The 24,977-nt window shown below is 35.7% G+C and overlaps 1 protein-coding gene across 2 annotated transcripts in view; it reads right to left on the reverse strand.

Annotated features, from left to right (window-relative positions):
* ITGAV (integrin subunit alpha V) overlaps window positions 1-24,977 on the reverse strand; it is a 109,236-nt gene that overhangs the window by 19,540 nt on the left and 64,719 nt on the right. For both annotated transcript variants that reach the window (XM_070802534.1, XM_070802532.1), the window contains exons 7-19: window positions 23,901-24,026; window positions 22,979-23,023; window positions 22,202-22,245; window positions 22,057-22,113; window positions 19,189-19,241; window positions 18,581-18,783; window positions 14,890-15,081; window positions 12,269-12,314; window positions 10,767-10,874; window positions 9,097-9,155; window positions 7,428-7,582; window positions 4,173-4,310; window positions 204-271 (exon numbers count right to left, since the gene is read on the reverse strand). In XM_070802534.1, coding sequence (XP_070658635.1) covers window positions 204-271; window positions 4,173-4,310; window positions 7,428-7,582; window positions 9,097-9,155; window positions 10,767-10,874; window positions 12,269-12,314; window positions 14,890-15,081; window positions 18,581-18,783; window positions 19,189-19,241; window positions 22,057-22,113; window positions 22,202-22,245; window positions 22,979-23,023; window positions 23,901-24,026 — 1,294 coding nt within the window. The remainder of the gene's footprint in view (window positions 1-203; window positions 272-4,172; window positions 4,311-7,427; window positions 7,583-9,096; window positions 9,156-10,766; window positions 10,875-12,268; window positions 12,315-14,889; window positions 15,082-18,580; window positions 18,784-19,188; window positions 19,242-22,056; window positions 22,114-22,201; window positions 22,246-22,978; window positions 23,024-23,900; window positions 24,027-24,977) is intronic.

Here is a 24,977-nt window from a genome sequence, read left to right on the forward strand (position 1 = left end):
TACTGATGAAAAAAGATCTGTTAACCTAGGCAGCTGGTGAAACATACAGCCTATTTTTCTAAAGCTCAACATTCACTCCTTTACTGAAAATCATGCATTATCCTCCAATTTAACTAATTCTCATTGCTATTACTTTAATAGAAAAATGTGCTCTTTCATTTCAATTTCTTATTATACAGTCTATTATTTGGAACAAAACTTACCTATCTACAGAAACCTCCAGTTTGGGCTTACAGACATTGTCTTCACCACAGTCAAGTAGAATATGAGCCTAGAAAAAAGTTTTTTAATTTTTTATACATGAATAAATACCAATACCGGTCACACACAGTGTATATTAATATATATATGGATGTATATGAATATACATGTATATATTTATATACACTCAACTTATATATACCTGAATGCAAAAGGGATCATGGCTGCCTGTTTTTAAACAGGTCAGTGTTAGCTAGTAAGAATGAAAAGGAAGGAAAAGATTCATAGGGTATAATACAATTAGTTGGAACCTTTTAGGTCTATCTCGAATTAAGCTGTTATGACTTTGGAATGAAGTGTAGAATAGAAAGTAATACTGAATTTAGAGTTTAGCTTTAATCTGCTACTGCTAAGTTGTGTGATCCTGGGCCAAAGAAGCTCCTTTACAGAATTTCTCATTACAGACTATGCCTCTGGAGAGCACAGAATAAGGAGTAAAAGAATAAGGAGCTGTGGATGCATAGCAGCAATTCAGACAGACAGACCAAACGGAACAGAAACTGGATGAAAGGAGTTCCGTGTTGGCATGGCCATCTGGAAAGAGATAAAGAAGAAGGACCCAGAAGCATTAAGTTAGCAGATCCAGGACAGATACAATAAGCAAAGACCTCAACACTTTCTCCCTCTAGATATGACCATATGACGTGTCAGCCGGAACACTGTGGAAAACCCAGCAGAAAGACACAGTGGAGGAAGCAGAAGAAGTTGGGCAGGATGTGAAATAAGAAACATAAAAATTAATAAAAGAGGAAAGAAAAAAATGATTAAGCCATTCTTGGTTTGTCTATTGTTAACATCCAAAGGGCTTCAGGTCCTAAGGCAAACAGAAAAGAAAAAGATTTAAAGGGGAAAAATAGTGACAGGCTTTCTTGAAAACAACAACAAAACTGTATGCTTTCAAGTTACAGGGATATATGGCTTCCAAGAATAAAATTACATGATAGAGATCTTAACTGGCAACGTAACTGGGATGAAACCCAACAATACATGTTAACTAATTCACTGACCTAGATGGAAACAGCTGCTATGTGCTTCAAGAAGTTGGGGGGAAAAGGCCAGGATCATTAGAAGAACTTTGAGGTAACTGCACAAATCATATCAAAGACAATCAACTGCTAACTTAGTTCATAAACTAAGACTGGATTTAATGATATGTGATAGTTGGCCACCTCATGTGAAGAGCTGACTCATTGGAAAAGACTCTGATGCTGGGAGGGATTGGGGGCAGGAGGAGAAGGGGATGACAGAGGATGAGATGGCTGGATGGCATCACTGACTCGATGGATGTGAGTCTGGGTGAACTCCGGGAGTTGGTGATGGACAGGGAGGCCTGGCGTGCTGCGATTCATGGGGTCGCAGAGAGTCGGACACGACTGAGTGACTGATCTGATCTGATCTGATCTGATCTTACACAGAGTTAAGAACTTAATACACATTTGAATTAACAACCAGGAGGCGGTGGGGGGGTGGGGAGCTGCTAAGTCGCTTCAGTCGTGTCCAACTCTGTGCGACCCCATAGACGGCAGCCCACGACGCTCCCCCGTCCCTGGTATTCTCCAGGCAAGAACACTGGAGTGGGTTGCCAATGCCTTCTCCAGGGCGGGGTAGGGGGGTGGGGTGGTTTAAAAGCACGTTTTCTGCAGAAAGCACTAAGTCCAAGGGATAAGGGTACAGAAAGGAAAACTCAAGAGCTGCTTTGTCCAATAGAAAAGCCACAGCAAGCTGCACGTGGCTTTTGAGCACTTGAAATGTACCTAGTATGACGGGGCGGCGTGGGGGCGGGCGCGGGCGGGGGTTGTTTGAGTTTTACATTTCATTTAATATTAATTTATTTAAATTTAAAAACTGATATTTGATTCTGCCACTGGAAAACTTTTAGTATAACTTTTAGAATAACTTGCCTATGTTATTCTAAAAGTTATACTAAAAGTTTTCCAGTTGCAAATTCTATGACTTCTAAATGCAGAAAAAATATCTGACGAAGCTTTAGCATCCGAATTGAGATGTGCTATAGTATAATAAACTCTGGATTTTGAAGACAGTAAAAAACAATATAAAGAATTTCATAGAAAAATGTGACTATTTGGAAATATGGTTTTTAAAGGGTAATTAAGTTAAAATGACATCGTTAGGGTGGGCCCTAATCCAATATGGTGGTGGTGGTGGTTAAATCGCTAAGTCATGTCCAACTCTTGCAGCCGCATGGACTGTGGCCTGCCAGGCTCCTCTGTCCATGGGATTCTCCAGGCAAGAATATTGGAGTGGGGTGCCATTTCCTTCTCCAGGGGATCTTCCCAACCCAAGATCGAACGCAGGTCTCTTGCATTGCAAGCAGATTCTTTACTGACTGAGCTATGAGGGAAGCCCTAATCAAATATGACCAGTGCTTTATAAGGAGATTAGAACACAGACACAGAGGGGAGACCACATAGAGACACAGGGAGAAAGTGACCACTACAAGCCAGTGGGAAAAGCTTCAGAGGAAACCAATAGCCCACACTTTGATCTCTGACTTTAAGCCTCCAGAATTGTGAGAAAATAAATTTCCATTATTTCACCACCCATTCTGTGGCACTTTGTAATAGCAGTCAGTCCTAGCAAACTAATACAGATATATTATTAAAATTACAGTCACCAGTTTTCTATTTTTTTTAATGTTACTGATCAGTAAATTTAAATTATGAATGTGTCTCACATTATATTTCTACTAGAAAGCAGTACTTTAAAGAGTGTACAGTAAAAAAAAGTGAGTAATATGATCAGGGAAATAAAGGGCCATTTTAGAGAGAAGTAAATAAGCATGGTGGGGTAGGTAATTAACACAGAGAGTTCATAATAAAACTAAGAATAGAGAAAGAAAGATGCCTGAGAATAGGTAATGTCCTTGTTGAAACAAAAGTAGAACACAGAGGAAACAAAGATTCAAATAATGAAGAAATGGAGGTAGAGAAAGGGAAGAAAGTCAAATATTAAAGTTATTATTTCCCTCAAATCAGATTCCAAAGTTAGGCAGTTTGATAAGCTGCCTTTAAATTATATTGGTATCAAAGAGATTGGTGATCCCAGTAAACTAATGTTAACACTAATAAATAGTTTCCGAAAAAATTCCACAATTATAAACAGAAAATAATCATAACCCATATATCAAAATGCATAATGTAAAATTAACAATTAACTTTTTTAAAAACTGTAAAACTGAACAACAGACTATAAGAGGCTCATATGTTCATTATTAAATTAATCAAAGTAAGACTGTGCATCCCCTAAAAATATAAATTGTAAAAAATACGAACTAAGAACAATGTTTGTAAGTTCTATACTAATGGGTAGTGGAAAGCAGCATCTATACTATTTACATGCAAAATAAATATAAGATAGCTATATAAAATAAATTATAAAATTAAAACTATAAAATGTAGCAAACATATAAAATATGTTCCTTATAAAATTCTGTGTTGCTGTATTTGATTTTATCAAAAGAATGATTTATATACTATATATGCATATGTGTGTATATACACTAGTTTTTTAAATATAAATCAAAGATAACATAAACTTGTTCAGCAAAATACTAAAATACTATGTATTACTTAGCATCTTGTTGTTTTCCTTGAATTACTTTATTGTTTTATGTATTCAAAATGTGACCTTGTCTTCCTCTGCATATAAGCTGAGTGGCTTTGAATGTCTCCTCCCCTCTGACTTCTCTGACTAAAAAGGCAACATTATAGAAGCAATCCTTGTACGGCTGAGTCCCTTTGCTGTGCACCTGAAACCATCTCAATATTGTTAATCTGCTATACTCCAATGCAAAAAGATTAAAAATATAAAATAAAAGCCATCCTTTATGCTATTTAAAAAATGAATTATAATATTTTTTAAAAAGATAAAAGAATAAAAAAGTACAGTACCTGTCGACTAACATTGGCAGGAGTAAATTGGTTAAGAATAGGTTGCAACCCTGTTGCATCAGCAGCTGTTCTATAATCCAACCAATACTCCATAAAAATAGTAATTGGAGTGAGTTTGTCTCTAAATTCAGATTCATCCTAAAAATGGAAAAGCTTTGAATTAATTACAACATCAACCTAAGTAAGACATCAAGCTATCTGTAGAAATCCGTAAGCGCACAATACAAAGCCAGCTGTACTCAGCCCTTGATCCAGTTCTACCAAAACTCTCTGTAAAACTACACTTACATAAGAATAGGATATCCATAAAGAAGACTATCATTATCCATTGAGAATCCTTAACCAACTTTGTTTTGCAATGTAATATTTGATTCACACAAAAATATATGAGACCTGTTAATAAAATGAGCACTCTGACACACACCCAATATAAATAATAACTAGGACATTACCTATATTGCTTAAGCTACCTACATGCTCTTTTCATCCCTCTGTCTTCCTTCCAGAGGTAATCATTCCATTAGCTTGCTCACAGTAGTGTATAGGTCTCTAAAACAGCATGTTCTTCAGATTGCTTTTCCTGTTCATTTTAAAATGAGACCATACGTATTCTTCTGTTATTTGCTTCGACACTTTTTTAGAACATTCATTTGCATTATTGCATGTAGCAAGGTTAATTTTTATTGCTGAGTAACTGGAGTGGGTAGCCTTTCCCTTCTCAAGGGGATCTTCCCAACCCAGGGATCAAACCCAGATCTCCCACATTGCAGGATTCTTTACCAGCTGAGCCACAAGGGAAGCCCAAGAATACTGGAGTGGGGTAGCCCATCCCTTCCTCAGGGGATCTTCCCAACCCAGGAATTGAACCAGGGTCTCCTGCACTGCAGGCAGATTCTTTACCAACTGAGCTATCAGGGAAGCCCATGTTGAGTAATACTTATAATAAATCCACAGTTTATCAATTATTTTTTGGATTTCTTTGGGTTTTTGGTTTATTTTTGCTATTACAAAAAAAAAAAAATGTATCATTCTACACAGTGGAAAGGAGATTTGTCGGCTAAGATAATACCATATTATCTTCTAAAATCTTCACAGCATTTACACTGCCATCAGCAACACATAAGAATTCTCATTAATTCACAGCTGGACCAAGCAATAGGTACTGGTAGACTTTGCGTATAAAATGGTATTTCTTCATAGTGGAAGCTTGAGGTATTTGTCTTGTTTGCAAATATCATGAACAGTTATTTAATCAAAAACCTTTCCTGCACTTCAAGTAAGATGGCCATGTTTTCAGTCTATTCATGTGTGAAGTTGTACTTCTATACTTTTAATGTTAACCCACTCTAGGATACATGCCAAGTTGGTCTGTTTTTTAATCTTCTTTATAAACAGCTTGGATTGAGTTTGCTTATATTTGGTTAGTAATTCTTTATCTATGTCTTTGTGTAAGACTCATGAATTCTTGTTTATACTATCCTTGGCCAGTCTAGGTATCAATTACACTAGCTTCAGAGAATAAACTGGAAATACATCTTGTTTTTCTATTCTTTCTAAGAGCTTAATATTGGAATATCTCATTCCTGACAGCTTAGACATTATTGCCTATAAAATTATTTAGGTCTTGTGATCTGTTTGTGTAAAGACTTTTAAACTGCCAGTTCAATTTTCAGAATGGTTTATATGGTTAGTTTATATGGTTAAGTGGATTGTTTGGGTTTTCTATTTCTTCAAGTAACAGTTGTATCATGTTTTTCTAAGAATGTTTTTGTTTTCTTGGTACAAGGTTGTTCATAATATTCTATTATTTTAATTCCTCCATTATCTATGTGCCTGCGAGCAAAGTTGCTTCAGTCATATCCGACTCTTTGCTGCCCCACAGACTGTACCCCTCCAGACTCCTCTGTCCATGGGATTTCCCAGGCAAGAATACCGGAGTGGGTAACCATTCTCTTCTCCTGGGCATCTTCCCAACCCAGGGATCGAACCCAGGGTCTCCCACACTCTATGTAGATTTTTTACTGCTGAGTCACCAGGAATGTCCTTTTTTAATTTTTAATTTTGTGGAGGTTTTTGGGTTTTTTTCCCCTTCATTTTTTCCCTCAAGCTTTCATTTAAACAGCATTTAAGGCTATATACATTTACCTCTATATTATGCTTTTGGGATATCCTACATATTTTGATATTTCCATTATAATTTACTTCTAAGTAAATTTCTAGTATGATCTTTTTTTAAATCCATAAGTTGCTTAAAATCACAATTCCTAATTCTCAATTTAAATTTGTTACTGATTTCTAAATATTGCACTATAATCAAACAGCATATATTCTATGATTTCAATTTTATTAAATTTGTTCAGACTTCCTATATGTATATTGGGAACTTTTATATTCTCTAAATGTTGGATGCCAAGTTCTATATAGAGTTTATTAATTATGTTGAGTCTTCTATATCTTTACTGATATCTTTGTCTTTTAAATCAAAGTTCACCCTTTATTTCTTTCAATATTTTATATACATTTATACTTTGTAACTGATAATTCTAAATCTCAAGTCTTTCCATGGGGTGGCAAAGAGTCGGAGACGACTGAGCAACTTTCACTTTACTTTTCCAGGACTAAGATTTGTTTGCTGTGTCTTCTAATGGCTTACTCTCTGTTTCTTTAGTACTTTAGAAATGAATTCCTATTTGATTTGAACTTAACCTGTGGGACCTGTACTAGATTGTTCCAGTGAAAACTTGCACTTACTCTTGCAAGAGTCAGGGGCATCTTTGTTTTGGGGACACTTTAGCCCTGTGGAAAAATCTAGACCTAATACAGAGGTTCAGGTCAGACCCCTAGCTTGCAGCAGGCCCCAGGTGACTCTGAACCCCCATAATGGTGTTGGCAAGTACTGCTCCCCTCTGCCCAGGTTCCATCCCTCCCTCTCTAGCTACCCTGACTCATACACTTGCTTACAACTCACAAGTCAGGTTTGCCAATGGAGTTTTTTAATTGATTACTTGGGGAGGGGTAGATTTATTTTACGGTCTTGAGAGTCCAGTTAATACGTTTGTCATAATTTAATAAGGCCACCTGACAAGAGTAGATGTCCATTACTCAAGTCTGACTCTTTAAAAAGCCCTGTTTCCTCAACTGCATTTTTCTGTTTTCTTGTTTATTCACCACCAAAAAAACTTTTACAGAAAGGAAAAATCATTCAGATGAAAAAATAATACATAGAAAGATAAGAAACATAAAAGTATGTCTTACCCGCAGATATGCGATCAGCTCCTCACACTGCATCTGTCCCCCCCTTGAGATGGTCATGTTCTTGGAGTGACCCGGGGACCTGTTATGGAGAAAGAGTGCTCGTCGAATTGCTCCTTTCTGCTTGAGTTTATCCAAAAGAAGCTCCACCTGGAAGTCTATACAAACCAAAGGATTTATAACCAACATAATCTTTATGGACACCTACCTGTCCTAAATATCTCAAGTTTTCATGTAAAGAGAGATATACAGACATTTCTTAAGAAGTAACTTCCTTCTAATTCATTCTTAAAAAGTCTATCCGGTATAGTGAGACCACAACATATTAATTCTGAATAAATATTTAATAATTAATTAATCCAACCATTCCCAGCTTAATGTCATCTAATAATTCAGACACTAGATAATGATAAAACAACTAGCAGATAGAAGGGAATTTTTTTTTCTTTTCACTTAAGCTGAGAGGAGGAAGTTCAGAAATAAGATATGTGAATACTTAAGACTTCCACCACTAATGCAGGTAGCAGCACTCCTGCTGATTGTGAGTAAGAAATGTTTACTAATCTGCACCCATACATTCACTACCGTGATGAATGAGCAGTTTGTATCAATTCCAACTCCTACTTCTAATAAAGCTACCATATCAAACTATCAGGTAAATATGTCTCTTGTGAAGCAAATGACCAAACAAAGCTGACCAGGTCAGGAATCATCTTAAAAAGAATGTGCAGCCAAGAATCAAGCATAGTTGCTAGATTACTAGCTTTTAAGATTCAGTTCTTCTTAAATAGTTTCTTCAAAGGAGATAAGAATGTAGATCTTTAAAACCACAAGTCTCCTTTCAAGTTCCTCTAAATGCTCAACTTCATAACAAATCTGAGTGAAAACCCAGGATTATTTTGCTTCCAGTTCTGTTCCATCCACTCTTTGAGAGACAGCAAGCGCCTGCCTCTAGCCTCTTGAAACTGCCATTTCCTCCGCAAAATACGTGTCCAGGTAATCCCTTAGCTCCTTCATTTCCTTCAAGTCTTTACTGAAAAACTACCTTCCTTGCCACCCTATGTGAACTTCAGACACAAACACACCTCCCAACAGACTCAGTCCCTCTGTTAAGAGCTTCACTGTTATTTCTTAGCATTTACACTGAAAAATCTCCACAATAGTTACTGAACTCTCCTACCCTGCTTTCAGAATCACATAAACAATTTTTTGGAAAAAAAGAGTGAAGTTAGTATTTTCTGTGTGGGTTAAACTTAGTGGTCAAAACTTTTTCTCCTTCTCTCTTTCTAAATTTCTTCTCTCTTTCTACTCCTGAAATTACCAGGGTTTCTCCGGCACATAAAATATAAACTTCTCAGTAGGTAACTGACTTTATAAGCAATGATATTCATTTTTCCTGAAGTTCATTTGTCTCACATTTGTAACTTTAACTTTCTCAAGGCCGTATTTATCACTAATTTTTCAGAATGCCAATAAATAAATGTATTATCTCTGAACTGGCTTAAGAGCTGCCAAACAAAATAATTATGTTGTAATTTTAAATGTCTTTTACATAAACATTCAAATAAAAAAAAAATAACAACTATCTGAATAGTTATTCAGATATCCTAGAACTTTTTTAAGTGCTGCATACGCTGCACCATTATATATAATTTTTCCATAGAACACTTACCAAGCTTCGTAGGAAGTGCTCCTTTGCCATCTGCCTTTAAGCAGAACCTGACATTAAAACTGTAAAAAAATAAAAAATACATACAAATCCCATAATCCAGTTTAAACATTTTTTAATATCATCCAAATCTCACATTTCTTCTTTTTTAAATCTCACATTTCTAATACTTAGTTTACACTGTGAAGCCTTGTATCTTTCTTTACATCTTAATATTATTTTTATACATTAAACTATACAGAATATTCTAACTCATTCTTCAGTAACAGGCACATTTCCTTTCACAATACTTTAATGAGACAAAAAAGAAAAAAAAGTTCCTAACCTCCTCTCAAGTTTATAGAATCTCTTTGACAAATCTAAATGAGGAAAATGACAGTCCAGATTTAAAATAAATATCTCACTTATTTAAAAGCCCCGCAAAGCTCCCTTTAATTAGTGAGCTCCTCTAGAATAGCATTTTTCACAGCTTATTACTAGGTCATGACATCAGTTTACTGGGCTGTGGCCAGCATCTTAAAAAAACGAATGTATGTGTAAAACTGATGTAAGTATCAAGGGTAAGATTTCATGAAACTTAAGTTTAAAAACGTATGTTTACTGGATTATGATGTAAAATGTGTTTCATCCTATAATCAAAAACATGTGAAAGCTACTGCTCTAGTTAATGTATTCAAAGCCTTCACACTGTTACCAGAATAAGCAAAACCTTGAAAATGTCACTGCCAATCAATGAAAATGAAGACCAAATACTATTGAACTTTTAAAGCACTCTGATGAAAGAAATAAAATTTTTATTGTATACATGTTTGTTTTATATATTATAAACAAAATTTTGAAAAATGATTTTAATAATAACAATACTTCAAAAACAAAATCAGGAAAAATATCTTTCCATTAGATCATTTGAAGTAAAATTTTCCCAGCTTCCAATCATTCAACCCTTCATATATAAGTTCTCTTTGATTTTTCTGTGTAAGTAAGAAACACGAACATTGTTTCCCAAAGTTGGGTACTTACAGTCAGTTTATATGGATCAGGACTTTTCATTACTAATTTTATATTTATGTTGACATGCATGAGAAAGACTGGTTTCTCCATTTTATTTTAATATGTTTTAAAGTAAAACATGAGTCAGTTTAAAGGAAAAAAATCTTAAATTATAAATACAAATAAAATAAAAAATAGTAAAAAAAAAATCACATGATATAGTGAAAAGTAATAAAAAATGTAAACTTGAAAAATAGAGAAGAATTTCAGACATTAAGTTTACAGAAAAAGTTACATTTTTCTTCAGAAATTAGTAAAAGAACAAATAGAAGACCAATACCTTCAAGCAAAATAATTCTTTTCATACAATGAGTCACAGATACTAAATCTGAAAAACATCATTAGTTTTTAAAAATCAAAATCAAAATCAAAATGTTCACTGGTTTTTTTATTTTTGATATATTCATTTTTCAAAAATTAGTTTTATACTAGTTTATAGAATATTTCTAGAGGCTTATATGTACCCTCTTTGGAACAATATTTGTAAATTCAATCTATGACAAGAAAATAGAGTATATCCATAGAAACTGTTTCAGTAATATTTCAGCCCACTCCCCCATTTTCAATTAATTTTATAATGATTGAACCAATAATTATAACTATTATTAAACAAAAACCCTTACCAGGAAACTTTGAGATCTGTCCCAGGCAGAGGGCAGGTTTTATTTTCTTGATTTAAAATGCTAGGGTACACTTCAAGGCCAGCATTTACAGTGATAACTGGTCTGGCCCTGGTTTTAAAAAAAAAGAAAAAAAGTTATTTAAAATGATACACTGATCTAAGTACTTCAGGATCACGTTCATGGTGTATACAGCACAATGTTCACTAAAGCAGTGTCTGTAATAGCACAAAGAATAGAAACAATCTAAACGTAGAAAGACCAAACAGCTCAGTTTGCCCCAGACTGTCTTGATTTTATCAGTGAAAGTTCCATGACCTGGTAAAGCCCCCTCAATTCCAGGCAAAGCAGGACCACTGGTCACAACCTATCTGAACACAGCCCATTAAAGCAGGATGATTAAACAAGTCGGGGGATAGCTACCTAATGCAGCTGCAATACAAGAGGGAGATGAGTGCTGTAAAGCCATCTGCACTAATATGGGATGATATTAGCCAGGAGAGAATTTTAGTATGACAGGAAAAAAAACCACCATGTAAAAAGGATGCGTGCACATATTCACACACACAATTTTGTAATGCACAGAATGTTTCTGGTAGGATATACTAATGAACTAGTAACTGGTGTGAGAGGAAGTATATATTTTTTATTGTATGCCCTTTTTATATTGCTTGACATTTTACCACATGCCTGTATTACTGCTATTACTATTAATAGCAATTTTTAAAACTAAACAATAAATTAAAATAAATATAGTTTTCCAAAGTTCAGATGTACATGTTTATGCTCTGTAAAAAAAATACAGCAGGCTCAGGTCAGTGTGCTTGTTCCAATCATGACAAATCCAAGAACCTGTATGGTCGCAAGCTGCTCTGAGAGGCACAATCAAGTTGACCTACACTACACAAGAGCGTTAGTTTTCCTGCCAGATATAAGCACAGTCCATAGAAGTGTAAACATCTTAATCTACTTGCGAAGCTAGATGATACCGTAAGGCATGAGGAACTGATGAAACACAGAGAATTACTGGAAATACGGATGAAGCTGGGAACTAGAGACATGTAGATTTACACATATTACTCTGATAAAAATATTTATTTGGGGAGTCATTACATCCTTCCCCAGTGGTCTCAGAATACTGTGGCACAAATACCAAGTTAATTTCTTGTCTCTTAGAGGAAAATGTAACTTTTATACTTTTAAATGTAACTCGTATACTTTTAAATTCATAAAATCTAAAACACAGGAGAACATCTTTGAACAAATTTAAAGAACAAAGATGGAAAATTCTTAATGCTTTTCTAATAAAAAACAATCTACTGCTTTCTCTATTCTGGGGATCTCCTTGTATCACTCCTCCTTGCCTGAAGTGAATCTTGAATAGAAAGAACAAATTTTATCATTAATTCAAGAAAATTAAAATGAAATTTAAGCACTGGTACTTAACTATAAAACTTCCATATAATTCATAACACTCCTGTAGTATCAGATATGGAAAGTCTTACCTGTATAATACAGCTCTATCGACACCAAAAGCTCCTACAATTAAGTCTTAAAAGAGAATAGAAAAAATACGTTAATAATAATAGTTTTTTAAAATTCACATACCATTCTATAAAGCTCTCCATGTACATAATAAAGATTAGATTTAGACATAGACTCAAAGTTCTTCATCAGTGATTTTAAGACAACATCTAAAAGGCTAAAATTTATATGAAAACTTTACACTATTATCAATGACAAACACTTTCATAACACTAATTTTTTCATCCATCCAGGTAGATAAGAATCTTCTGAATAGATACTGAGTAAAAATCAGCACCAATGAAGAAGGATATACCACCCAAACACACATTCCCAAAGGTAAAAGCTTTATAGATGCCTGTGGATTTTTTTAATTTAGTTTTTTTTTTAATTTATTTCCTTTTAACTGAAGGATAACTATAATATTGTGTTGGTTTCTGCCATATATCAACATGCATCAGCCATAGGGATACATTTGCCTGTGGACTTAAATTTCTCTTTCTCTGAAACAAAAAAATTTTTGAATTTTGTGTTTTGAAACAAAACAAAATTTTTTTCTGTTTTTGAAACAAAATAAAACCAAAATACAAACACAGTTGATTCTTGAACAACATGGGTTTGAACTGTGAAAATCTACTTATACATGGATTTTTTTTTTTTTCCACAGAAAGTACTACAGCACTACACAACCCGAGGTTGGTTCACAACCAGAACTGTTGATACAGAGGTCGAGTGTAGTCAGTTATAGATGAACTTTTGAGTGTGCAGAGGGTCAGCACCCTTAACACACTGTCCAAGGATCAACTGTACCTAGAATCCTTAGAATGACAGCAGATAGCATCCAAATCAACAAGAACAGAATGCGTTAGTCTTCACACGTATCTTTACACGTAGCTAGTACCACTGGTTCACAATCAGGAAAAATGAAATCAGAACTCTATCTCACAGTATATGCATGCGTGTGTGCTAAGTCACTTCAGTGTGTCTGACTTTGTGATCCCATGGACTGTAGTCCAATAGGCTTACCCAAGCTAAATTTGACAAAGCTCTTTCTAAGCAGAAAAGTACATGAGAAACCATAAAGACAGGTACAATGGATCACAAAAGAATTAGGAACTTTTTTATGCCCCTAAAGAAAACATCACAGGGAACAGAGCTGTCTGTGCTCCATACCCCCTCAGTGATGACCACCTGCCTTGAACAATGGCAGGGCTTGAACAGCAGCTGAAATACTAAATTAAACTGACTTATAACATAGAATCAAGAGAGGAGTAATTAATACTAGGTTGGTGCAAAAGTAATTAATATTAGGTTGGTGCCATTTGATACTGGAATATATCCTTAAATGAATGGGGTTATGTTATACATCATTTCAATGTGCATTTCTCGCTTTACGTTTTTTTGCTAATGACTTAATACTTGCTGTATATTTTATTTTAGACTATGGAAATGATGTTAGACAAAAAGCAAAATTGAGTGACTTTCTTATTCAAGTTCAAAGTGGGTCACAGACAGCAGCGGAGACAATTCACAACATCAACAAAGCATTTGGCCAAGGAACTGTTGATGAACATACAGGCCGTTGGTAATTCAAGAAGTTTTCCAAATGAGATGAGAGCCTTGAAGATTAGGAGCGTAGTGGCCGGCCATCAGAAGTTGACAACCACCAATTGAAAGGATCATCAAAGTGGATCCTCTTACAACTACACAAGAAGTTGAAGAACTCAACGCTGACCATTCTATACTTGTCTGGCATTTGAAGCCAATTGGAAAGGTGAAAAAGCTAGATAAGTACGTGCCTTGTGAGCTGACCGAAAATCAAAATAGTTCTTTTGAAGTGTCATCTTCTCTTATTCTATGCAACAACAATGAACCATTTCTCAATCATATTGTTACCTGTGATGAAAAGTGGATTTTATACAAAACTGGTGACAATCAGCTCAGTGGTTAGACTGAGAAGAAACTCCAAATCACTTTCCAAAGCCAAATTTTCACCAAAAAAGGTCATGGTCACTATTTGGTGATCTGCTGCTGGTCTGATCCACTATAGCTTTCTAAATCCCAGTGAAACCATTATATCTGAGAAGTATGCTCAGCAAATTGATGAGATGTATAGAGAACTACATCACTTGCAGCAGGCATTGCTCAACAGAAAGGGCCCAATTCTTCTTCACAACGACCCCTGACTGTATGTTGCACAATCAATGCTTCTAAAGTTGAACAAATTGGGCTACAAGTTTTCCCTCATCTTCCATATTCACCTGATCTCTCACAACTGACTACCACTTCTTCAAGCATCTTGACCACTTAATGCAGCGAAAATGCTTCCACAACCAGCAGGAAACAGAAAATGCTTTCCAAGAGGTTCGTCAAATCCTGAAGCACAGATTTTTACACTACAGGATTAAACAAACTTATTTCTCACTGGCAAAAATGTGTTTATTGTAATGGTTCCTATTTTGATTAACAAAGATGTGTTTGAACCTAGTTATAATGATTTAAAGTCCACGGTCTGAAACTGCAATTACATTTGCACCAACCTACTACTACTGGCTGTTAGGACTGAAAAATCTAAGATGCACTATTTATTTCTAGGAAGCACCTGGATATCCATTCTTGTCTATATCCGTGGCTCCTTTCATGGAATAGCCGAAGCTTGGTGGCATGCTCCGAGCTGCCCACTTCCCTTCAAGGATCTGAGACGGTACTGCATTCAAGCCTGTGGGTCTTCCATTGAAAATATAAACAATTCCTTTTTTGTCTTCACCCCCATATGGAGCAGCAATTGCAATATCTGAGGGGGAAAAGGAAGAGGGGGAGAGTAAGGAGGGGGGAAAGGGGTTGGGGGAAGGTAAAGAAGATATGAGAGTGGGAGGGAGGAGAGAATAGATGGAGAAAATAAGTCATAGTACTCATCATTATTTCTGTGGAGAAGATCCTAACATCTTTAGAATCCATGTATTGATACCATGATAAATATCAAACTTCAGTAGGGTACTCTTAAAAGCAAAAACCAAACTCAAGGAGATTCAAGCAAACAGTATGGAAATGACATTAACTTGGAGCCATATATTCTGGGTCTGATCTTGGACAAATCACTTAACCTTTCTTGACCTCAAATGACTCATCCTTAAAACAGAGAGGAGGGGACATGTCCAAATATTCATCTAAGGTTCATTCTAGCTCTCAAAATTCTTGTTAATTTAATTGGGCATGGTTTGGGGGTTTTTTGTTTTGTTTTTTTGAGAAGTCAATCTGGTTCAGAGACATGAACGCTATGATTTCATCTCTATCTTAATCAATTTATACTGAATTTTTTTAAAAGTTTGAAATTCTTAAAAAGAAACAAAGAAACAAACAAACAACCAAATGGTCACTATAACCTTTCTTAACTCCAGAATATATTATGAATACTATGTCCACTTCCCTCTACCTTTCTGGCCCCACACTGGACAAGCCATTCTCATCCTTTGCCTGGACCCCTAAAGGAGTCTAAGTGCCTCCCACTTCTACTCTTGCCTCTATAATCCATTCTCCTCAAGACTGCCAAATGTTAATATCATGTCACTTTCCTTCTTAAAAATCCTTCAATTATTTCCCCAAGCATTCAAATGCCACCTAGTTTGTCCATTCATCACCCCACCTCTAACCCAACCCCAGATCTTCCTACCAATCCTGGCCTTTAAACTCACCAGGTTAGCCCCCATCTCTGGATTTATACTTGCTGTGCCCTCTGCTTTATAGGCTCTTGCTCCAGAGCTTTTCAAGCTTTGCTCCTACTGTTTGTCCAAACTGGCAGAGCGTTCTTCCCTGGCCCGTCTGTGGAGTAACAGCTTCTCCTTCCTCTGTCTAGGCACTCTCTATCGCATCACCTTGCTTTTGTTTGTCTAAACCCACGGCCTTTATCACTACCTGAATTTCCCCTTTATGTGTTTACGCTATTGGTCCTCTACAAAACATAAATTTCCTAAGAACAAAGATGTGTTCATCTTGCTTATAACAGCCCCTAAATACCAGCCATTTCAAACTGCCTCAGTTTTCTTAATATACCTGAAGTGGTTTCACCCCCGTCAACGTAGCCTCCCGAGACATCAAAGACACCTCGTCACTCATTTTTTAAGACGGTTATACCCAGGAATATCTCAAACACTGTGATGACTACTTTCTAGTGTTTACTTGTTCATATTAAACTTTCTCCTATTGATGCTAAATTCCTTAAGGACATGGATGGGCTCTAATTCATCCTCTCATTTTTAGCACTTACCACAGTGCTTAGCTTGCAGTAAGCACCAACTAAGAATTTGTTATCCTTAGATAAAAAGTAGTTTTAAAATTACGTAAAAGTTCTTCTTTATCTTTCTTTAAGTTTTAAAAGATAAATATAAATTCTAAATTGACATATGCACTAAGAAAGTCTTTATTAAAATACAATTTTCCAACAGAAGATGGCTCTACTACTGAGAGACAGTTTTAAAAAAATTCTCTTTACCTTTGTTATTTTGTATATTCTAATCATGTCTTCTCTTGGCTGGTATCTGTCTAGTCTGGAGAGCCCTCCTTTTTCATGTAATCAATCTACTCCTTTGATCATTTTACTTTCTTTTTCTGTGCTTTTCCCCCTCTGCCTTTCTGGAGAAGTATTGACAAAAACTCCACGTAATTGTGGAACCTAATTTTATTATTGTTTTCAGTATCCCTCTTGATCATACCTAGGGTTTTCCCAGTGGGTGTTAAGTGGAAAGAGAGGAAAATAGGAGCAAAGACAAAAAAAAGAGTCAATGTCATCAGGTCTGAATAAGGAAAAGATCCAGGTTATAATTAATACACACACACATACAGACTATATGGGACAATAAGACCTCAGGAGACACTTTGGGAGCAAAAAAAGAAAAAATCATCCTCAATGGTATCTAGCTCTAAAAGTAAAATCTCTTTGTAAAACTGTTATAAAACTTTGATATTTTTTAGCTATCACTGCTTATAATTTTTGTGTTCACAGTACATTTTAATAGGAATAGGGAAAGCAAGATGAGACACTATCTGGATTACGATATTAAAGAAACGTTCTTTAAAGTGGCTGGAATATTCTCAAAACAGGGTGAAGGCAAACATGTCCAGGTTTTCCCAAAATGCCTGGAGACAGGCCCATCCTCAGCAAAGAACCTGTTAAATTTACTCAAGGTAGAACTTCGAATCTGGCCCTGTTTTCTAGGTAGTTTTTGTTATCAAAAGTTAATGATTTGATCTGTTCTATAGTATTCTTCTCAAGTTCTACATTGAGTTTTATACTAGAATTCCATTTATGTTCTCCTGGTGGTAAAAAACAACCTTTAAGATTATTTTAGGAGGCAAAATGTCCCCTTGAGTAGTTTTTCCACTAACAATGAAAACTTCTAGGGTTAGAGATGATACTTTCAGCACGTGACATAACACTACCCACGTGGCAGGAGGAGTCTTGAGGCCAAACAAACATTTTCCTTTTCTACTACTAATTGGGAGATTTGAGAGTCATCTGTCTTTTTTGAGGTTTTCATCTTAATTTATAACTTTCTTGTCATTTTTGGGGGGATATCCCTATATACTGTTGATTATACAAACAAACCCACGGTTCAACTCTCCATTTTGTGACCTCTGGGAAGATTATTAGTATCATTCCTTTTTGAAAAAAATCTTGCTGATTTGTAATCTACATTTCACTCTATAGCAGAAGCCAACTTTGATTTTTAAAGCTATCTATAGCTATTAATTAAATTATTAAGTGGGACTGTGATAAAAGTGAACGTATACCTTTTTTATCTGTCCCTGTGAAGGGAGATACAACCTCCCTCAGAATATTCTGGATAGCCACAACAAAATTACGGCTTTAAAAATATTAGTATCAAATCATACCTTTGAAGGAGGCATTAGGGTCAGCACTGCCTTGACAATAGGCCTGGGAGCATTTTTTATACTTGTATCTGAATGGACAGCAGAGGGCACTGCTGCTAAGCAGGACATAGACAAAAAATCACCAGCTCACACTGGGCTCCCTGGGAATGCAAGTGCCTTTCAAAAATTAACCACTCTGATGCTCTAATTTGAGCTGCATGTATAATAACTCATGAGAGTCAGTTTTTGAAAATTCCCCTCTGATTTTTAAGGGAAATGAATAACCTGTCGTTGAACCTAGTGTGTCACTCAAATCCTTCCTTCCAGGAAGGAGGTTTGCTCATGTGAGCTTCTATAAATAGGGTATAGGACTTTTTCATGTGGCCACAGAAAATCAGGGACCTTCGGCTCTTCACACTCCTTACCATTGAAGCCATCCTGGTCTAGATCTCCCAAAGGGGCTATGGCGCTGCCGAACCTTGCAAAGACCTCAAAACCATTCAGCTTGATGGTCTGGAAGTCCCCCGAAGCTTTCTGCAGAGACACCGAGACCTGCCCCACCTCCTGGAGTTTGCCATCAGAACCGCGATCCATGAAGAGAGGTGCGCCGATAAACACATCTGCGTAACTAAAACAACAGAATCGTTTTCACGAAGGCAAGATCAAATTCCATGTGACTATTAATAATCATTTTCTTTCTTAGTTGAAACTCAAGTTTTCCTCTTTCTACCTCTCTTAAGGCCACATTTGAAATGACCATTTCTAATTCAAACCTTCCTTCAGTTCTTTTAAGAAGCTATGAGTAATTCATAAGATTATTTTATTCCTTCATACTATAAAAGCTATTGAAAGGAATTATTAACAACATAAAGATTTTCTAGTATTCATGATTAAGGCTGCATCAAATTGGTTCCTTAAATAGGAAGATTAGTGGGAAGGAGACAGAGAAACAGAAGGAAAAATGTTTAGTTTTAGTAAAGCATTCATAAACACAAGAGGAAAACTGTTTCTGAAAACATTTTTTAAAACTTACTCATCCCCATTAATGTCAGTGGCAGCGACAGAAAATCCAAAATATGCAGCCATCTGGATAATGAGATGAAAATGAAATGTTTACAATTTCATCCAACTAATTTAGAAAATTAATATTTGTTGTGTATTTACCAAATAGAAAGGATTACTTTTTTCTCTGCATATAGTGTTTCAATCTAAGTTTCTTCTTTTGTTTATTCTACCAAAACAATGACCGTCAGTTAATGAGGCTTGTATACTTTCCTAGATTTACTGGCAAGACAGCAATGTGTCTTGGAAGACATTCCAGTGTCTTCAGCACACGCCATTCACAAGTCCAAGTACAATCAAGGCTCCTCCTGAGGCCTCACCTCCTATCTCCTGTCCTCTCTACTTACCCAAAGACACCAGACACACTACCAGAAAGACAGACAAGACATTTCAACTGAACACAAGAAGTTATAAATGATGCCAGAGCAGTAAAAATAATAAATACTAATTTTAATAGGTCATAAATAGTTTCGGAGAAGGCAACGGCAACCCACTCCAGTACTCTTGCCTGGAAAATCCCATGGACAGAGGACCCTGGTAGGCTGCAGTCCATGGGGTCGCTAAGAGTCGGGCATGACTGAGCGACTTTACTTTCACTTTTCACTTTCATGCATTGGAGAAGGAAATGGCAACCCACTCCAGTGTTCTTGCCTGGAGAATCCCAGGGACAGAGGAGCCTAGTGGGCTGCCGTCTATGGGGTTGCACAGAGTCCGACACGACTGACGAGACTTAGCAGCAGCAGCAGCAAATAGTTCTTCCTATGTGAAACCACTACAACTCAAAAGAAATTACTGTTTGGAAAGATACAGAATGGAGTTCCTTTTTGTTTCACATCTCAATCAATTATGTGCCAGTGGTTTTGCTTTTAAATTGCATGTAGTACAAATGTGCTTGGGTTTATCATGGGCTTGTTTTGCAGAGAAGGAATGTCCTCTCCTCACCACAGGAGACTGCTGGCCATCATAGACAGAGCAGTCTGGCTGGAAATACATGTGAAAAAAAAAAGTTCTAAACAGATTCCAACATACAAAACAGAACTAGGAGTGATGACAGACTAAAGATGAACTAAAATGAAAGATGAATCAACAAACCAAAAAAAGTGGTTAGTAAATCTTCCAAAATTCGATTAGCTGAGCTATCAGGAGGGAGATTCCCAGGTTAATCTATTTTGAATTTATACAGTGTAACTGAGAAAATGAAAGACAAAGTCTGTGTTGAATCACAAGGTCAGAACATGTGTAATAAAGTGCGCTGTATTAGGGGTACCATGATAAAGTGCTGGCTGGAATTTAACAGAATACTACTCTTGGATTGTGGTCTCTCAGGTTACTGGGCCTGAAACTGCAAAGAAAGGATGTCACTGACTGAGAAAAGTCTTGTCCTGTGTTATTATCATTGAAGTTTTTCCCTTGGATTTTCACCACATCCCCATAAGGAAGCTACCAGGATCCCTATTTTTGTACGTAAGCCATCAGATTGACAATGCTAAATACCGTATCCAATGCAGTAAGACTGAGTAGTGAGAACCCAGGTCAGTCCTAATGCAAACCCTGCTTTCCTCCACAAAAGAGCTGAGGACAAAGAGAAAGCATCAGGGACCAAGTACAAGACCCAGAGACACACACGGGCACCCGACTGCAGAAGCTGCTTGAGGACAAGAAGCCACAACAGCACAAAGGGATAGCCGCCCCTGCCACAGCCATAACAGCTGATAATTGACATGTCAACCCTGACGGCCACACAAGCGGGACGTTCCTGGGGACCTCGAGTCTAGTTTCCCAGCCTATCAATCCTCTCGCAAAGCCAAACAGTCTCAACTGAACAAGAAGTGGGCTTAAATCCTAGATGTGCAAACTAGGAGATGCTTTTTTCTACCACTGATTTAAGTTTTCCTTTATTGTTACAGGTACACCTCGGAGATGCTGTAAGTTCAGTTCCAGACCAGACCACCGCAACAAACTGAACAGCCCAATAAAGTGAGTCACACAAATTTTTTGGTTTCCCGTACATATAACATTTAAACTTTACTATAGTCTATAAGTGTGCAATATCATTATGTCTAAAAAAACAATGTATGTATCTTCATCTTAAAATACTTTATCACTAAAAAATACTAACCATCATCTGACAACTCAGGGTTGCCACAAACTTTCAGTTTGTAAAAAAAACAAGGAGAATCTATGAAATGTATTAATAATGAAATGCATTTCATTATTAACGAAAACATGGTATTCCTATACTAACTTACCATTTCATTCTTTGAGACATACAATAGAGAATATTGTAAAACACCTATAATTATAGAGAATGTCCAGTACTTAAAAGTACTAATTAGTAATTGAAGAATGTTGTATTTCATATAGTACAAATGAAGTTTACTTGTAATATCTATACTTAACACATCTTGGCCATGCTTTGTTTTACATCTAATAAAATTAAAAGGTCATTCTTTAGAGAGATCATTCTTTAAAAAAAAAAAAGCATAGATCATTCTTTAAAAGAGAATTTAATGTTATTAGCAAACAAAAAGGAAATTTTTTAGTTTTGTTATGTGTTCAATTTGATTTTGTATTTCCTTTTTTAAAAAACTATTGTTAACAATTACAAAAGGCTTTGCTTAAATAAATTACTCTGGTTAAAACAAAGGTGAAATATTTAAAGCCTATTTTATATTTATAATATCCACTATTAAACCAATAGTTACTATATATTAAATATTAAACCCTCAGAATATTACCAAGAAAAGTTGTTAAAGATAGTAGGAAGTGTTGGTGTCAAAATGTTAAGTGAAAAAAATAAACAAAAAAAAACAAACTCCACAACATTTCAAAAGCATACCTGTTCACCAGTAAAATTGTGTAAGGAGGACATGTTTTTCCCATCATAAATATAAACCTGTGCAAGAAAAACAAAAGCATATGAAATAGAGTAAAATTCAATATAACCCAGAGATTTTTTAGAAAACACCTTTTAAGTTTCCTACCATTCCCAAAGTCCTCGCTGCTCTTGGAACTCCTGAAACGAAGTCTGAAAAGAAAAAAATTACTTCTTTTTAAGACCAATACTGGCAACTCCAACAGTAAGTGGCTATGTCAGACAGCTTTAAGTTTTGTTATTTCAGGAAACAGTAAATATGAGATCTTAAAAACTTGGGACTCCATAATAAATGACCCAAGCATTGATTTTAACCACAAAATCAAATCTTTACAAAATATGGAAAGATTCTTGAAGACTTCAAATAAATGCACATGTGCCCTTAAGGTATTTATAATCTTGTGAAAGAGAGCAGACAAGAGAAAAGGGCTTAAGGATGAAGAAAAGCTGTACATACAGTAATAAAAAATAATCCAGAGTCAAGTGAAACAAGGCTGAGGCTGCAATGATACAGAAACGTGATCAAATCAGGCCAAGTCTAGGCTCCCAAGACTGAGCTCTAAAAACGGACAAAGAGAAGATATAGACAGAGCTCAAAAAGTTACAGATGATGTGTCCAAAGAAAGCAGGAACTATTAAACTGTGCCTCCCCAAGAGAACTGAACCCACCACACGTAAGAAGGAAAGAGCCGAAGAAACAGCTGGAAGTGAGAGCAGACAGAGGTCGCTGAGGCGCTCAGCTCCCTTGGCTACCTAAAAGAGGTTTACCCAGGACCATGCTCAGTTTCAAAACTCTTTAACTGCTGAAATTTTTCAGTGCCACCTGTTTCAAATGCGTAGTCTAAATTTTTTAAAGACGATTAAATCTAGTTCAAGCACATCGTACCATCTATGCCATCACCGTTGAAATCTCCGACGGCCACCGAGTAACCTAAAGAGGAACCAAAGGTAAAACACCATCAGGGCAGAACTGATTATCTTCAACTTATTTGCAGGCTAAGCTTTCCTGGAAAATACCTTCAACTAATTCCTTTAATTATGTAATATTTTGTCCTCTAGGAGAAATGGGTTCACATGTGCATGATAAATGAATCTTGAAGAAAATAATGGCGCTAAATACTCAAATAGTATATCTCTGTTAGAAATATAAGACTGTTTTATCAACTTTACAAAGGAGTCAGTTAAAAACAGGGCAAATTTGCAATCTGGTGTAAAGGAGTAACAAACAACAGATTTTCTCAATCAGCAAAATACTATTTCTGTCATGTATACTTGGTTTAATGAATAAGAGAAACTTAGAACAAAAGTAAATAAATCCTAAACCAAAACTGTAGTTTAATACAGTGAATAGAAGTTCAAGAATCAGACTGCCTGAGTTGGAATCTGAGAAAAGCAAAGTTATAAGTGAAAGACTTTAGGCAAAGACTTCAGACTTTATTTTGCCTTTCTGTGCCTCAGTGTCTTTATCTATAAAATGGGAGTAATAACAGCACACTGTAACAGACTTGTGAGGATAAATGAGTTGTTAACAATAAAGCTCTTAGAACAACAACCAGAATGCAGCAAGCACATCTTAAAGACTATCCGTTATTATTATCACTGTGTAAATAATCATGCCTTAAATTTCAGCTACTGAAATACAACATAATCTAGGTACTCAATAACAATTTGAAATTATATGTTCCTTATTTTAAGAAAATCTTAATCTATTTCACATAAAAGATTTTTCTACTGAAAGCAGCATATGCAAATATAGGACGAATCTACCGCAACACCAGAAAGTGAATCCATATTTCGATTTTACCTACCCAAATAACTGTCATCAAAAATAGCTTGTGCAGTCCGGGTTGCTAACTGGTTATTATACTTGATGCTGTAAACTTTGGGGTCATATTTAGATACAATTTCTGCTACTTGATCGGAAATGAGTTGACCTGAAAGAAATATATAAAATAAATTATAATTTAAAATGAGCTGCCCTGAAAACAATATATAAAATAATTGACAATTTTCTAGCAGAATCTTATGATGCAGATGATGGATAGCACCTGCATGAAAGAAAATAGATTAGATATAAATATTTCTGCTTATTAGCCTTAAACAACTCTTCATGATCCTAAATCTGAAATTTGATTATTTTTAAGTCACAATTATTTCTATTCAAGGCTAGTATTTAAAGTTAGTCTCTGCTAAAAAGCAAAAATTTATAAATACAGAATTTAATTCACTAAAAAGTCATTGTTAAATAAATGGAATCATAAAATCAAGGATTGTTTCCCAACCAAATTTCAAATTAGAACTTGAAAAATCTACTGAAATTATTTTTACTTTCATAATTGGTTAAACCTGATTTTTCTTTTTTTAAAAATTTATTTATTTATTTATTTTAATTTTATTTTATTTTTAAACTTTACAATATTGTATTGGTTCTGCCATATATCGAAATGAATCTGCCACAGGCATACATGTGTTCCCCATCCTGAACCCTCCTCCCTCCTCCCTCCCCATACCATCCCTCTGGGTCGTCCAAGTGCACCATCCCCAAGCATCCAGTATCGTGCATCAAATCTGGACTGGCGACTCGTTTCATATATGATATTATACATATTTCAATGCTATTCTCCCAAATCATCCCACCCTCTCTCCCACAGAGTCCAAAAGACTGTTCTATACATCAGTGTCTCTTTTGCTGTCTCGTATATAGGGTTATCATTACCATCTTTCTAAATTCCATATATATGCGTTAGTATACTGTATTGGTGTTTTTCTTTCTGGCTTACTTCACTCTGTATAATAGGCTCCAGTTTCATCCACCTCATTAGAACCGATTCAAATGTATTCTTTTTAATGGCTGAGTAATATTCCATTGTGTATATGTACCACTG

Source organism: Bos indicus, chromosome 2 (genome assembly GCF_029378745.1).
Source record: "Bos indicus isolate NIAB-ARS_2022 breed Sahiwal x Tharparkar chromosome 2, NIAB-ARS_B.indTharparkar_mat_pri_1.0, whole genome shotgun sequence".
Classification (NCBI taxonomy): Eukaryota; Metazoa; Chordata; class Mammalia; order Artiodactyla; family Bovidae; genus Bos; species Bos indicus.